The 17,190-nt window shown below is 41.9% G+C and overlaps 1 protein-coding gene and 1 long non-coding RNA gene across 2 annotated transcripts in view; one reads left to right on the top strand and one right to left on the bottom strand.

Moving 5' to 3' along the window:
- Positions 1-665: 665 nt before the first annotated feature.
- Positions 666-17,190, bottom strand: part of LOC140469054 (uncharacterized) — a 26,404-nt gene continuing 9,879 nt past the window's right edge. The window contains exon 3 of the long non-coding RNA XR_011955936.1: positions 666-2,158. This is a non-coding gene — a long non-coding RNA (uncharacterized lncRNA). The remainder of the gene's footprint in view (positions 2,159-17,190) is intronic.
- Positions 12,471-17,190, top strand: part of skor1b (SKI family transcriptional corepressor 1b) — a 24,988-nt gene continuing 20,268 nt past the window's right edge. The window contains exons 1-3 of the mRNA XM_072565271.1: positions 12,471-12,588; positions 13,883-13,988; positions 15,593-15,717. Coding sequence (XP_072421372.1) covers positions 13,934-13,988; positions 15,593-15,717 — 180 coding nt within the window. The 5' untranslated portion in view covers positions 12,471-12,588; positions 13,883-13,933. The remainder of the gene's footprint in view (positions 12,589-13,882; positions 13,989-15,592; positions 15,718-17,190) is intronic.

Genomic DNA, 17,190 nt, shown 5'->3' with positions numbered 1-17,190 from the left:
ATGTTTCCGCTGATGGGTGAGTGTTGAACCAGAGGACACAGCTTAAAAATACGGGGTAGACCATTTAGGACAGAGATGAGGAGAAACTTCTTCACCCAGAGAGTGGTGGCTGTGTGGAATGCTCTGCCCCAGAGGGCAGTGGAGGCCCAGTCTCTGGATTCATTTAAGAAAGAGTTGGATAGAGGTCTCAAAGATAGTGGAATCAAGGGTTATGGAGATAAAGCAGGAAGAGACACTGATTAGGAATGATCAGCCATGATCATGTTGAATGGCGGTGCAGGCTTGAAGGGCAGAATGGCCTACTCCTGCATCTACTGTCTATTGTCTATTGTCCATTGTCTATTGTCTCTGGGTGAAGATGTTTCTCCTCATCTCTGTCCTAAATGGTCTACCCCGTATTTTTAAGCTGTGTCCTCTGGTTCGTCACTCACCCATCAGCGGAAACATGTTTCCTGCCTCCAGAGTGTCCAATCCTTTAATAATCTTATATGTCTCAATCATATCCCCTCTCAGTCTTCAAAACTCAAGGGTATACAAGCCCAGTCATTTCAGTCTTTCAGTGTAAGGTAATCCCGCCATTCCAGGAATTGACCTCGTGAACCTACGCTGCACTCCCTCAATAGCCAGAATGTCTTTCCTCAAATTTGGAGACCAGAACTGCACAAAGTACTGGGTCAAAGTCCTAGAAGTCCCTCTCTAACATCCCTGTCCTTCAGTATACCTGTGCCAAGCAGACTGCAATGGCTGAAGAAGGCAGCTCACCACTACAAGGGTAATTAGGGGTGGGCAAGAAGTTCTTGCCTGTGATGCCCACATCCTGTAAATTAAAAAAAAATTAAAAATCACTTCTTAAGTCAGAGCTTTGAATTAGATACTTCTACTAATCCTAATTCATTCCCATTCTATGGAGTTTCTATTCCCAATCAGAAATTATCTCAATGGTTCTCATTTTTCATAACTAAGTATAAAATATTCAGAGTTCTGCAAAATCTAAGTTCAAATATGGACACTTTTGTTAACCTGACTTTTCTGCACCATTTCACTATCCCTTAGCTCCATGCACCAACGTACCAAGGGGAAAAGTTTCCCTGACAGTGTCAACATGTCAGTCACCCCAATGTCCATTCTTTGCATTCTGTGTTAGATAGTAAATGCGACTAGGCTATGTTGTGAATGCAGTCGACAGTTTCAGGGTGTGCAGTTATAGAAACGGCATTGAGGTTTCAAAGACTGAGCAACACGTCTTCGACAGCATGACAGGAATGGGCACCTGTAGTTACAAGGAGAGACTTCATTTGCTGTTTCGTTTAGTCATTCATAAGGCATGAGCATCACTGCAAGGCCCCAGCATCGCTTTCCCATTTCTTACGAAGAAGCTGGTGAGCCGCATGGTTGAACAGGTGCAGTTCATGTGATGTAGGTACATACAAAATGCTACTAAGGAGTGAGTTATAGGATTTTGATCCAATGACACTAGAGGGATGGTGATGTATTTCCAAGTCAGGATGGTGAGTTGTTTTAGAGGGGCACATAAAGATGGTGGTGTCCCAATGTATCTGCTGACCCTTGTCCTCCTCGATGGTAAACATTGCAGGTTTGAACATGCTTTCGACAGAAGCTTGACAAATTGTTTCGAGGGCCATTTCCACTGCAACAAAGACGTATAATTAAGCGACAATTCTATTTCAAATTATGAAGGCTTTTTGACTGATAGAGGGGAAGTCAACGACAAGGGATCAGCAACTTAATATTGTCACTGAGAGAGATTTTGAGAAATTTCTATATGCAACAAATTGCATAACATATGAACTTTTTACCGCTGAGAAGGATTGACGAGGAAATCACTTCACATCTTAAGCAAATCATAGATAAATGTTTGGTGCAGAGGAAACACCAGTGTATGTGAGAGCTGGGCATAGGAGTTTTGTAATAAAGAACTAACACAAGGTGCAATGGGACAAATGGCATTTTTATGCGCTGCGAATATCCATGTTACTATGGGGAGAGAAGCACAAGCAAACTTGATCCTGTCTCCACACAATAGCCACATGTGTGTTCTTTCCAGCAAGAGGCACTGGCAATCATGAAGAGTGGAAGTTTGGCTTGATTTTCTGCTCCTTCTCTCAAGAAGCAGATTGCAGCTGCAAGTTTGCACATTCTGAAATTAATAAAACACAGTGGTAATTGTTTCCACAAAATTAAATAAAACACAAATGAGTTAATTACTGAGGGACAGAGTTGGCTGTACAAATATAAAAACATTAAACATCTGTACTCAATTTGAAGAAGAATTTCCTCCTACTCTCTTCAATGTAATAAACTGCCTCATATGAAACTGTTGTGAACTTCTAGCGTTCATTAACAATGATGTATGTAATCATAGTATACTTTATGTTTTTTTAAGCAATGTATTGTTTTATTATTGTATTATTGTAATCTGGCCACAGTGGTTATATTTTATTGTAAATTGAATTGGATTGAGACACCAATGATTTTAATTTAAATGGCAGCATTAATGCAGTAAGACATTCAAATACGCTTCACAGGAACGATTACCAAACACAATTTGACATTGAGCCCTTAAAAGAAAATATTAGAATCAAAGCCTTGGTTAAGGAGATGGGTTTTAAAGGAGGAAAGAAAGCTGAAGAGGTACGTGAAGGGAATTCCAGAGCGTTCAGCTCAGCTAACTGAAGCCACAGCTACCAATGCATCCTTGACAAAGGTGGGGATACACAAGAGGCTAGAATTAGATACTGCCAAAGATCTGGGGGGGGGAGCGGTTAATGTCTGACTAATAATGTGACTGGACTAGTAATCCAGAGGGCCAAGCTAATGCTCTGGTACATAGGAATCTGCAATTGAAAACAAGTCTCAATTATGGTGGCCATTAATCTACCATTGGTGGTCATAAAGACCCATCTGGTTCAATACCTTTGGGGAACTAAACCTTCCATCCTTGGTTGGTCTGCCCTACTCTGACTCCACACCCACAGGCAAAATTCATGAGTCTTAATTGTCTTCTGCAACATTCTAGTACACCACTCAGTAAAAGGGCAAAAGAGATGGGCAACTGATGCAGCCCAGCAAATGATACCCATGAAAGAATTAACAATTTCTCTGAGAGTTATAGTGTTGGTGGAGATTACAAAGAAAGAATTTGAAAATAAGTTTGCGAGTTTTAAAATTAAAGCACTATGGACTGGGGACGGTGGCTAGTAGATCAGTGAGCACAGAGATGTTGAATGGGAAAACCATGTGACAACTATATTAGAGGATAGAACATAGAACAGTACAGCACAGGATCGGGCCCCTTGGCCCATGATATTGTGTCGAACATGATGCCAAATTAAATTACTCCCTTCTGCCTGCCCTTGGCCCATATCCCTTTATTCCTTGCATGTTCCTGTGCTTATCTAAAAGTCCCTTAAATGCCCTCAGCATATCTGCCTCCACCACCACCCCTGGCAGTGCGTTCCACACTCCTATCACTTACTGTGTAAAAAACGTGCATCTCCTTTGAACTTTCCCCCTCTCACCTTAAACACATGCTCCCTGGTTTTAGACATTTCAGCTCTGGGAAAAAGATTCTGACCATCAGCCCTATCTCTGCATTGTATAATTTAATAGACTGCTATCAAGTCTCCCCTCAGCCTCTACCGGTCCAGAGAAAACAACTTGAGTTTTTCTAACCTCTCCTTGTAGCTCATACCCTCTAATCCAGGCAGCATTCTGGTAAACCTCTTCTGCACCCTCTCCAAAGCCTCAACATCCTTCCTGTAATGTGGCGACCAGAATTAAACACAATACTCTAAGTTTGGCCTAATCAAAGTCTTATAAGAGTGGAACATGACATCCTGACTCTGTACTCAATTCCCTGACCGATAAAGGCAAGCATGCCATATGCCTTCTTCACTGCCCTATCTACTTGCATGGTCACATTCAGGGAGCTATGGACTTGAACCCCAAGATCCCCCTGTAGGTCAATGCTGTTCAGAGTTCTGCCATTAACTGTATGAGTATGATACACTATATTAGCTTTAGAAGGGCAGAAGCTTAAGGATGGTGTTGGGTGGAAGGCTGGCCATGAGTAAATTGCAATTCTCAGGTCCAGACAGAACAAATATGATGTTACAGTTTTTGAAGTAAGTGGAAATCATCACTGAGTCAATGTGGGTCAGGCCATCCGCTCTGGATCAAATAGAATGCCAAGGGTGTGAGCTTCAAACATGACTTCAATGGAAGTTGTGGCTAACCTAAGATGTACTAAAAATAATGTTGTTATCTTTATATATTTGATAAGGAAAGTAATTCATGGGCAACATGTCTGCTAAGATATTCCAAGAAATAAGATTGCACAAGATTAGCTCACAATGCTGATTCTGGACCACAATTTGTTAATCTGCTTCTTCCCATAAAGGCATAGGGTGAGAGCAATTAAAATAATTTGCTATATCTCTTTAATTAAAAGTAGTGAACAAACTATACTGATTTCACATGGCAGAAGGGCAAATGATCATCAATGTATACCTTTGTGGAAAATGTCAACACTTGAAGCGCTAGGGGAGGTGCTAGTTCATTAATCCACCACATGGACAACCTCTGAACAACTCGGTATCAACTATAGACCTGAGATTGATCCAGCCATCTCAACTATCAAACCAGTAATCACAGCACTCGAAACAATGTTGACTTTGTGCATCCATGTACTGTTTATCTGGGTGTGGTTAATTACACAGAGATTGGCAATGTATGCTGCAAGGATAAAATATCCCAATATTAACCAGTCAAAGCCAACATATGCAAAATCCTAATACCTACATAAATAAAAGCAAAATTCTTTGGATGTTGGAAATCTGAAACAAACACAGAGAACACTAAAGAAACTCAGTGGGTCTGGCAGCATCTGTGGAGAGAGAGAGAGAGAAACAGAGTTAAAGTTTCAAGTTTGGTTTGACTTACTGTCATATCTGGTGAGTAGTCACTGCATTCGAAACATTAACCCTGCTTCTCTGTCTACAGATGCTGCCAGATCTGTTAAGTTTCTTTGGCACTTTTTGCTTGTGTTAGGAACTTCCTTTAGTAGCTTGATGATGTGAATGATTGAGCACATCATACATCACCTATTGCAGCTTCTCATTTGTTATTTGAAGCCTCAGCACAGAGAGTGGCAATCAGTCATGTCTACCTAACCCTTTCCATACTTTTTTTTTCTTCACCCCCTTCTCAGTCTTGTCATCTATTCCCCAGTCCTCTCTTGACACGGCTTCAATGGAAGGGAACCACTGACAGCACCAACACCTGGCAGTGTACAACTCCACAGGTACACTATGCCCTCTAATACTCTACCCATTGACCAAATCTGGGTCAGTGGAATAGATTACCAAAGAAATATTGCAGGCAAAACTCTAAACTGTTTGCACATTTACAAACCAGCACTCACCAAGATAGCATTTAATGGGAGTGCTGACTGATCATCCCTTCCATAAGTGAAAACCTTAACAGCTGAATTAACAAACTCAGCACAGATCAGGGCTGACCTTTAAAACACCTTGTGAAGAAAGAGTTGGATTGGTTCAAACAGAGCATTATTTGGAAGCAAGCATTTTATAGAGAACACTTTGGAGTATTTCACCATCTGCTATAATTTGTTATAGATAGCACAGAAATCAAGGCTGAAACTCCAGTGCATTGTAGACTGTTGCTCCTTTTAGATGAGGCATCTACCTGAAGCCCCTTCAGCAATCTCTGATGAATATAAAAGAACCTAAGACAGTGTTTCAAAGAAGAGGGGGAAGCTATCCCCAGTGTCTAGCCAGTATTTACCCCTCAGTCAAATCACAATAAAACAGTTTATTTGGACATTAACACATTGTTCATTTTCAGATCTTGCTGTGTGAAAGCTGTCTAACACATGACAACAATGATTACAGTTCAAAACGACCTCATTGCCTGTAAAGTGCTTTGATTTGATTTGCCCGGTGGTCACCAAAAGTGTTATTTAATTGCAAGTATTTATTTTTCTTACTTTTTGCACACCAAAAATATCATAATTGTTTTTTTTGGATTTGTGGTTTGAATTCTTTGTGATATTTTATGTTCACAAACATGACTTACTAGAATCAGTGATTCTCATTAATTTCAAAACCTGGGTTTGTATCAAAAGAGTCTGGAAATAAAACTTTTGTCACTTTATCCTCTGCGGGCATAAAAGCCACCTGGCAACTTAACATCTTAAGTATTTTACTATCCTAGCCTTGATAATTTTATTTCTGACATCCTTTCAAATTCTCTTGGCATGAGAGATTGCCCTTCAACGTTCAGCTGCCTCGTTCACAGGTCTGGTGGATTGTTGTGGTTCAAAAGATGTAAGCTGATCTTCTCAGTGTGTTCTCCATAACTCCTGTACATTTACAAATCCTGCATGTCTTAGGACATCAGAGTATTTCACGAGTAGTTATCTATGTTTCACAGTTTCTCCCTTAATGAGATATGATCCAATAAACATTAACCACTTTCTCTAACTTGGAAAAGCATGCATCAGCTTGTCTCAAAGTGATTAGATTAGATTCCCCTACAGTGTGGAAACAGGCCCTTCGGCCCAACCTGTCCACACTGACCCTCCGAAGAGTAACCCACCCAGACCCTTTGACTAATGCACCTAACACTGTGGGCAATTTAGCATGGCCAATTCACCTGACTTACACATCTTTGGATTTTGGGAGGAAACCCCCGCAGACATGGAGAGAATGTGCAAACTCCACACAGACAGTCGCCCAAGGCTGGAATTGAACCTGGTGCTGTAAGGCAGAAGTGCTAACCACTGAGCCACCGTGCCACCCCAAACCTCAGTTTTCTGCTTCCAACTGATATTATACCGTGCTAGGCAATGTTTTTATCCAACATTGTCATTGTGATGTGATCATCCCTATGCCCTTAAATTTTATTTCTACTCAAAATTCTATTCTCTAGACTGATCCAAATCTGCACTTGAAGTGCCAGCAAAGAAACAGACCACAAAAAAATAGCACTTTTCCTGCTACTGGGCATTCCACTCTAAACAAAACCAAAAGTTGAATGTGGGCAGGTTACTTGTCATTGGAGACACCTGCTTTCCCAACCTCTCACCACATGAAAATGCATACACATATCATAACAAGGTCCATTTGGAAAATAATCAGGAGCAGCAACCCGATAAATGGAGTCAAGTTGAGTACTCCAACTGCTGCCCCTGCTGAGATCAGCTAATTCTGCACATTTATGGACTTCAATGTAGGTAAGTGTGAAGTGATTCACTTTGGTAAGAGTAACAAGAAGATGGGGTACTGGGCTAATGGTCGGATACTTGGTAATGTGGATGAGCAGAGGGATCTTGGTGTCCATGTACACAGATCTCTGAAAGTTGCCACCCAGGTAAATAGTGCTGTGAAGAAGGCATATGGCGTACTGGCTTTTATTGGCAGAGGAATTGAGTTCCGGAGTCCTGAGGTCATGTTGCAGTTGTATAAGACTCTGGTGCGGCCGCATCTGGAGTATTGTGTGCAGTTTTGGTCGCCATACTATAGGAAGGATGTGGAGGCACTGGAACGGGTGCAGAGGAGGTTTACCAGGATGTTGCCTGGTATGGTAGGAAGATCGTATGATCTTCCTTGGGGCTGTTTTCATTGGAGAAAAGAAGGTTTAGGGGTGACTTGATAGAGGTGTACAAGATGATTAGGGGTTTAGATAGGGTTGACCATGAGAACCTTTTTCCACGTACTGAGTCAGCTATTATGAGGGGGAAGCTTTAAATTAAGGGGTGGTAGGTATAGGACAGATGTTAGGGGTAGATTCTTTACTCAGCAAGTCGTGAGTTCATGGAATGCCCTGCCAGTAGCAGTGGTGGACTCTCCCTCTTTATGGGCATTTAAACGGGCATTGGATAGGCATATGGAGGATAGTGGGCTAATGTAGGTTAGGTGGGCTTGGATCGGCGCAACATCGAGGGCCAAAGGGCCTGTTCTGTGCTGTATTTTTCTATGTTCTAAACTAACACACCGCAAGTAGAACCAGGGATCCTTCAGATCTCTATGAATCAATTACATTCTACCTTTTCAAAGGGAAACATTGGGAGGGACTGCAATTAAATAATTCTAACATTAAGATGGTCTTTACCTGAACACGTACTGGGAAGGTGATGTATTGTGGGAGAATACCTGTTGATGATCATATTGTTTATTTATTAAAGGGGTAGATAGAGGATTATGTGATGGCAAACCACAGAAGAATAAGAAATGCATATTTCACCAGTGGTTGGACCACACATCCCACAAGCAGCAGAGTTGTTCATTGGCCTGTGATTGTTGGAGAATGTTCCAAAGTTCTGTAACCTTTTTCATAGACTTATACATCAAAGAGGAGGCCAATCCAAGAATGATCCAATTAGTTCAACTTCTCTCTGTTTTTTCTGTGTAGCCTTACAAATTTTCCCTCTTTAAGTATTTATCCAATTCCTTTTGTAAATTACTGTTGAATCTGTTTCCACACCTTGTTCAGGTCATGTACCACACGTCACAACAACTCATTCTGTGTAATATCTCTTGTCATTCTCTGCATCTGGCTTTTGCAAATTTCATTATCTTTGAGTCCTCTGGTTACCAACGCTCCTACCACTGCAAATATTTCTCCTTATTTACTCCAATAAAACTCTTGAATTCTTGAAAGTTGGAATGTATGTTGAAAATCGCTACATGCAAACATTTTTTACAGTCCCCACAATTATTTGGCAAACTTTGTATGTCAACCACAGGCATGCAATTCATCTCAAAACATGTTGTTGCATTGTGAAAATGTTATATTGTCCAAATAAGGGTTGTGGAAGGTGGTCAGGGAAATCATTTCACATTCTGGTCACTTTCTAGTTCTCATGGCCATCAAAACATCAAAGAATTCTGCTGGGGCCGGCTATGAAGCCACTCACAGTCCAGTGTGTCTTTGTAAAGAGAGAAGAGGTATCTACTGACACTAATGTATCTGATCCCTGCAAGAACTGAAATGGGAAGGGAGAGAGAGAGAAGGCAAAAGATCTGTATCATGATCACTTCCATCCTGAGCCACACTAAACTGCTAAGGCCAGAATGTTAATACTGCCTTCTTTAGTTCAGATTGATGGGATAGAGTCAGGAAAAACCAACTATGCCATCTGTTACTATGTTCTGAAAAGATAATTCTACTGAAAAACTTGAAATGGTCACACAAACTAACAATGTGTGTGATAACAGCATAACCCACAAAATATGGAATAACAATTGAGGTCTTGCCTTTGACTAAAACAGGTAGACAACAGGAACAAAACCAAAGCAAATAGTTGAAAAGATCTTTCATCATTATTTTCCACATCCTGATTATGTACAAGACAAATTCCAACAGTTCCTTTAGGAAACCCACCAAGAGGCCTCCTGGCTACTTGTCCCACTGGTCATGTTGATGATCATGATAGTGCTGCTCTGGTAGAATCTGACTGCCAGTTGGAATCCAATTGTAATCAATGGAGTGAATGCTAAGTTGCAGTGCGAGGTTGCGGGGAGCGTACAATTAATCTGCCTCTGCCTTTAGTTTCAGTTTTTCTAACACACTCACAGACATTTCTGTAACCATTTGGGCAATTTTTCAGCAGTTCTCAGAGCAGTCAGTTTGTTATTTACTTTATAGCAACACCACGGAGCATTAAATAAATTGCACTTTAAGGTTCTTTCTGCCACACTCTAGCCTCATGCCTGAGAAACCACTTCCTCTGTGAGCTCTAAAATGAAACATAACCTACAGTGAATGTGCCATGATATAGCATTAAATGGAATTGAAAATAATTTCCAGCCAAGGCCCAGAAACCTTATTAAATGGCATAGTATGAGAGATGAAAGCTGTATAATGAGATTGGAATACGGCAATAAAGGCAGTGTCTCTTTTTGTTAACTAACCACATGCTTTAAATTGATGTCAATGTCCATATTCCCATGAATTCAAATTCAGAGTTAACTGCTTCAGAACTGAAGAAGAGTCACTTGTCCCGAAAAGTTAACTCTGCTTTCTCGCTACAGGTGCTGCCAGACCTCCTGAGTTTCTCCAGCAATTTCTGTTTTTGTTTGGGATTTCCAGCACCTATAGTTTGTTGTATTATGATGATTTCTCTACAGGTCTAGGATGTTGATCAGCAACCAAAGTTCCGAGAACAAATTTCAGGACTCCTCTAACTTCCTAGTGGCCACAAGGAAACCTTGCCAGTGTTTTTGATGCTGGAATTGTGAGCCTGGAGCTGGTTAAAACATATTCATTAAAACCCACATTATCATTTTTTTTTCAACTGGTGGAACTAGACTATAAAAAGAAAAAGATGAAGAGAAGGTGGCAGATATTTTGAGGACATCCACCCAGTATGCTGTTTCCTGACTTTGAAAATAATGGAATGAACTTTTCAGCAGAAAGCTGATGCTCAATTTGTACTGAGTTAGCTGAGCTGCAGTGTGATGCTTCAATTGTGCTGCCAACCCACGGTTCTGAAAAAGAATTCAGTCCAGATCCCCTCTTTTGTAATTGTATTCTGCCTCACATTACAAGTGACTGCACTAGGAATGAGGGCTGCATTTAGCTTGGTGGTGATGCTTCTTCAGAAGAATAGCCAGACAATATTTACCAGCTAGTCCTGTGCTTGAAAAGTGACACTTTAATAAGATGCTGCAGTAGGAAAACAGCCAGTAGGAAAAAGGAGAGATCGAAACTGTCAGCATGAGAGAGGAGGTGTTAGAATTAGTAAAATAACAGAGTTATGAACACAACAATAAAACTTCGCTAAATCGACAGAAGCACTCTGTTTGTCCACCTCCTTACAATAATATCATAGGGGACATATATACCATCTTTCTTAGGTTAACAGCATTCCTTCAGCTAAATTGCTAGAAACGTAAGTTTCAGTGATGTAAGATTATTAATAATTAAGGACTAATTGGAAAATCACTTCCGAGCTTTTTAGTCTCTTTTGCCTCTGACACTTGCTATTAATGAACAGCAAGGATGGATGAATACTGTGGGGCTGCATCTATTGCCATTAAATATTTACAATCAGTTTGGGCCTTTAGGCTCAAGGTTTGCTGAGCTCCACATTATGGAAATATCAACTGCAATTAACACAAACTTTCCTGCAACACGATAATTATCCCATGAAAACAATTTCACTGTAAATATTGAAAGCAATCACACTCTCAAGATACTCATGCAAGTGGTTTACAGGGGCTTTAATTGTAGAATGCAGGAGCTTTAATTGTAGTCACTAGGTTAATGCTTAAATGTGGTTAAGTTGCATTGCCTACAATTTCAAGCAGCTGTTATTGTATAAACAAGTCTAAGTTTTATTATCCACCTTGCCCACCTTCAGACTGTTTCAGGCTAGGCATACACTGCTATTCAGCTCCAGTCACAAAGATGCTGGCTTCTGCCAAGTGGTAACTCTTCACATGAAAGCTTAATAGTGAGTGCAGCAGACAATTTACCTGTGAATGACTTCCCAGCAGGCCTGGAATGTTCTCACCCACCCAATCCTGTCCACCAAAAGCCAACTAGGTGACTGCTTTCCTCTGCACTCCACCACCCATAACACTGAAACCAAACGATGCATCTTTATTGTGGTCCTGCCATGTGGGGATTGAGCTTGGGACTGTTTTTGTTTTTAATGGCTTAATACTACCCTGGGCAGCTCACCCACATTAGGGAAGCAATACTTTGCACCTTCAGCCATTAAATTATGCTCTACAGCCAATACCAGCTGTCAATGATTGCACTTATACAGTTGATGCGAAAGAGTTTGCTCCATTAAAGGGCATTAAGAGCAAAGGGTGCAATTGACACAGGAAAGCGCTTGTCAAACTTCTCCGACACATGACCTCGAATGATTATTACTGTATGGTTAAGGAGACTGGACTGAATAAAAGAAACTAGAAAAGGAATCAGGCAGATATTTAGTTCTATCTCTGGGTTCTCCCTAATCTATAGATCTATAATGTCAGGCTGAATCATCAGGAAAAGTTAACAATATTTGCTTCAGTTGCAATATTTTCACACCCAATTCATCTCTTTCAGTCAGTCCTTTGCAACTTGAATTACACAAAGATGTTTTAATTCAGAGTTTAAGCATTCACCATCCTATACAGTATTTAACAGATTAAAAGCACTCAAATTTCATCAATTTGCTGTCTTATATTTCATTTGATTAAAAAAAATGTATAAATGAGCTGACTTATTAATGTGCATATGACAGATTTTTTGAAAATAAATGTGTTTTTTATGAGATCTCATCCGTTTAGGTCTGCTTGTTTTAGTTATATAAACCTGATCAATGAAAATCAGTTTATAGTCTTAATAGAAGCGAGCAGTAATTCATTCTCGTTCTCGCTCACTCTAGATTTGATGATTTATTTCCCAGGATTAGCGAAAGGAGAAGTTCGTGTCCTTAACCAGAGCCAAGGATGTACCTGAAAGCAGCAGAACCCACCTCTTTGAGTTCTCCGGAACGGCAGGTTTTGCAATGAATCCATTTGCCAAAGTGACATTCCTGCTCAGGTGAGTGTTATATTTGCACCTCTTAGCGGTCCTGTAGCTGTGAAAATTATTCCCCTTTCTATTTTCTAAAGCCACAGTGATAAGGAATTTTTTAATGATTCCTTAGTAGGGAAGGAGTTGCCAGTCTCAAAAATTCTCAAAGATCTCAAAAATTAAGATTGCTTCAATAACCGACTAGACCATTGACGATAGATCCAAGAAGATCCACACGGTAATTTGACGAGAAATTAGATCAGAATTGTCACTGCCGTTTGAGAGAATGTGTTGGAGCAGGAAACTGGGATTATTTGCCCGTGTGTCTCACTTTGGGAAAACTCCTGCCCTGACAACTTATTGTTCCAACAAAGCCAGGGACTAAATTTAGGGAAGATTGCCTCAGTTAAGATTCGGATTTACATATGTCACTCCGTCCTTAGAGAGAGCCACGCTCTGGGTGGCTGAGTTTATGAAAAGGCAGAAGCCTTCGAATGGGGCGAATGGTATCAGTCTGGGAGTTGGCTGCATTAAACTAAGAGATCCTCCGCCTTCCTGAATCATTGAGAAACCCCAAACTCGTCCTTTCTGAATACTGGGGCCCAGCTGGTGCGAAACCGGGGATGGGGTTCCACCCCGGAATCGCTCTCACACGCTGTGTTTCTGTGAAGATGTGAAGATTCTGAAACCTCTGTTCATCTCCACGCGCGACCCAGGCTGCTCAGAGCAGTGTTTGATTTAGTTCATAAAACGGTGTCTGTTGGTTGCTGAAGTTTTGCAAACCCCGGTACCCTAAACAGCGAGGGAATTGATTCAAAAAGGAAAAGTTAAAAGGGCAAGTTTCGAGTTAGGAAAACAGGCATATGTCCCTTTTGTGGAGCTGATTAGAAACTTTAATATTGTACGATAATGTAAATGTTCAGAGGATGAAGTTCTCTATGTAGAAACCATTTCACAGGAACAGTGCTGTCTTGAGACAAGATCATCACTACTTTGAGTGGTAGCCTCCTGGGTTTGGCTGAACTGCCTGGATCACAAGGACGGTACAGAATGAAATGCAGGGACTCTCCTTGACCCTTCGTTCCTCATCCCCTTACTATCCATCAGACCCAAGCATCAACACAACGACTGAGAACTCAGTTCACCATGAGCTGTCTATTAGACCGTGTGTGCATCCAGTCTAAATAACATGTCTTCTTAATATAACACATATTAATTTGGTTAGAGGTGAATATGTCTCCCTCAGATGATTATGTATCTACCTTGCTCCCTACTGAGAAATAAAAGCTTGTCACAATCTTTCTCCTTCCCCTCCGCCCAGTCTGTACAGAAAATCGCATTACCAACTCCGAAATTAACTCCTTGTTGCCAAATGAATGATTGGATTCTGTTTAACACACTTCAGGCCACGAAAACAAAGTGTCCGAGTAAGTATTGACCCGGGTTAAAATTGCACCTTTTTTTTTACCCTCTGCCGTTCCTGATTGAGCTGCTGTTTCACAATCTATGCACTCTATTTGCCAACGCCTGACCTTTGCAAAGCCATCCAACTTGATTAGTCGAACAGGTCATCCTAACGATGCCAAGGCTTGTAAACAGCCATTAAAGGGATTCTTTTATCAATAGCCAGTAATTAAAATGTCACCGTTTAATTTTCAGTAGACTCCCATGCTCTTGGAACAATCTTTTCCCTTAATAAGACTGTAATCGAAGAGAGAGAACGCTATAGAGAGAGTGGGAGAGAGCAGGGGATCTAATGTATGGGGCCGTTCAATCGATACAACGCAGAATTGATCGGCCTCTAAAATTAAATTTATTGGGGTCATGGGTTTATTTGCTGCTGATACAACGGTTAAATGGAGAACATTCATTTTGAATAGCAGCATTTATTAAACTTCCACAGAATTAGACCGCTGTGATTTATGTTGCAATCTCGTTCGGAGCCCTCCAGGAAAGGAGAGGTGCTTCTTTATATGACACGGCTTTCTAAGTTTTAACCGAAAAATAATTCGCCCGTCTGCTCCAAAAGTAACGCTGCTGGAGATCGCTGGGGGAGGTGTGGGGAAGGGCGAGGGCAGGGGAGGGGGTGCTCTCTGTTTGATAGCAAGTGCTGACCCCCGACCCCACACTCGATCATTGGCCTCTCTTTCCAGGCGCTGCCAAAAAGTCTCACAGCCCCGTCTCCGTGTTGCTGGGAATGGGATGTGGAGACTGCAGTATCCCAACCGCATCATTCTATGTTCTGTCGCCGTCATCCCCTATTTGCTCACTCACTCACTCGCACACACTCATCCACTCACTCACTCATTCAATCATTCACACACACTCAATCACACACGCTCTCACTCATTCACGCACTCAGACTCACACTTGCTCCTAAACACTCACACATCCGCTCACTCACTCATTCATTCGCTCCCACATTCTACTTACTAACTCGCTCGCCCATTCACACTCACTCATTCACATTCATTCCTCACTCTCACTCACTCACTCATTAACTGTCAGTCGCCCACACACACACTAATACAGACATACGCACACACTAATACACACACACAAATACACAGATAGACACAAATACACACACAGACACACATACACACACAAATACACACTAATATACACACTAATATACACACAGACACACACACATATACACACACAAATACACACTAATACACACACAGACACACACACATACACACACACACAGAAATACACACGCACAAATACACACCCCGATTAACATTGTATTCGGTCGCTTTATTTTCTAGCATCAATTTGAAAGTGGCACGAACCTGTCAATTCTAGGATTTGTCAATCTTTTGTGAAATGAAATCCCTTTCACGTTCGGAACGCAGATAATGAATGGTTTTAATGATTAAATGTGTTGCAATTTTAGAAATAATATTCACTCTATATACAGGAGTGTGTGTATAGAGTGACAGGGGTGCGTATATTCATTGCTAACTTAAATTAAAATAAACGTCTAGAGATTAATAAATGCTTTGTTTTGTTTTGAGGTCAGCGTTCGGCTGGATTGGGCCCAATGTTCCCAGGTTTCTCGATGTGAGTTCAGCTTTAGATGGAGTGACTCCTGGCCGCGTGGCGGGAATTTGGGATTTTGAATCTCGTGAGTGTGTGCTGTTAGAGGTAGGGGAACCGATTGGAACATGTGCCCGAACGTGGGAAGGTTGGGGGTGTATCAGCGAGGGCGTAAACCTGTGGGGACTCAAACGAGAGTAAGTACACGAGTGAGTGCAGGATTTACAAGTATTTATTCAGACAAGTGATTGTGAATATACAAGAGTGAATGCAGGGGTGTGTGTAGGGGACAGGGGTGTGTGTAGGGGGCAGGGGTGTGTGTAGCATACAGGGAAAGGTGTGTGTGTAGGGTAGGGGTATGAGTATAGAGGAGCAAGGATGTGGATATAGAGTGACAGGGGTGTGGGTATAGAGGGACACCGGTGTGGGTATAGAGGGACAAGAAAGTGTGTATAGAGTGGCAGATGTGTGAGTATAGTGGAGCAGGAGTGTGTGTATAGAGGGACACAGGTGTGAATATAGAGGGACACGGGTGTGAGTATAGAGTGACAGGGGTGTGTGTATATATGGCCAGGGGTGTGTGTATAGAGGGGCAGGAGTGTGTGTATAGAGTGACAGGGGTGTGTGTATAGATGGACAGGGGTGTGTGTATAGAGTAGCAGGAGTGTGTGTATAGAGGGACAGGGGTGTGTGTATAGATGGACAGGGGCATGTGTATAGAGGGACAGGAGTGTGTGTATAGAGTGACAGGGGTGTGTGTATAGATGGACAGGGGTGTGTGTATAGAGGGACAGGAGTGTGTGTATAGAGTGACAGGGGTGTGTGTATAGATGGACAGGGGTGTGTGTATAGAGAGGCAGGGGTGTGTGTATAGATGGACAGGATGTGTGTATAGATGGACAGAGATGTGGGTATAGGGTGACGGGTGTGTGTATAGAGGGACGGGAGTGTGGGTATAAAGGGACGGGGTGTGTGTAAATACGGGCAGGGGTGTGGGTATAGAGTCACAGGGGTGTGTGTATCGAGGAATAGGGGTGTGGGTATAGAGGGACAGGAAAGTGTGTATAGAGTGGTAGGTGTGTGGGTATAGTGAAGCAGGAGTGTGTGTATAAAGGGACACAGGTGTGAATATAGAGGGACACGGGTGTGAGTATAGAGGGACAGGGGTGTGTGTATATATGGACAGGGATGTGTGTATAGAGGGGCAGGTGTGTGTATATAGAGTGGCAGGAGTGTGTATATAGAGGGATAAGGGTGTGTGTATAGAGGGACGGGGTGTGTGTATAGATGGACAGGGGTGTATATATAGAGTGGCAGGTGTATGTGTATAGAGGGACAGGGGCATGTGTATAGAGGGGCAGGTGTGTGTGTATAGAGGGACAGGGGCATGTGTATAGAGGGGCAGGTGTGTGTGTATAGAGGGACAGGGGCATGTGTATAGAGGGGCAGGTGTGTGTGTATAGAGGGACAGGAGTGTGGGTATAGATGGACAGGGGCATGTGTATAGAGGGGCAGGAGTGTATATAGAGGGGCAGGGGTGTGTATTTAAAGGGACGGGGTGTGTGTATAGAGGGACGGGGT

The sequence above is a fragment of the Chiloscyllium punctatum genome, chromosome 48 (genome assembly GCF_047496795.1).
Source record: "Chiloscyllium punctatum isolate Juve2018m chromosome 48, sChiPun1.3, whole genome shotgun sequence".
NCBI classification, from domain to species: domain Eukaryota; kingdom Metazoa; phylum Chordata; class Chondrichthyes; order Orectolobiformes; family Hemiscylliidae; genus Chiloscyllium; species Chiloscyllium punctatum.
This window is presented reverse-complemented; position numbering and strand designations above follow the sequence as displayed.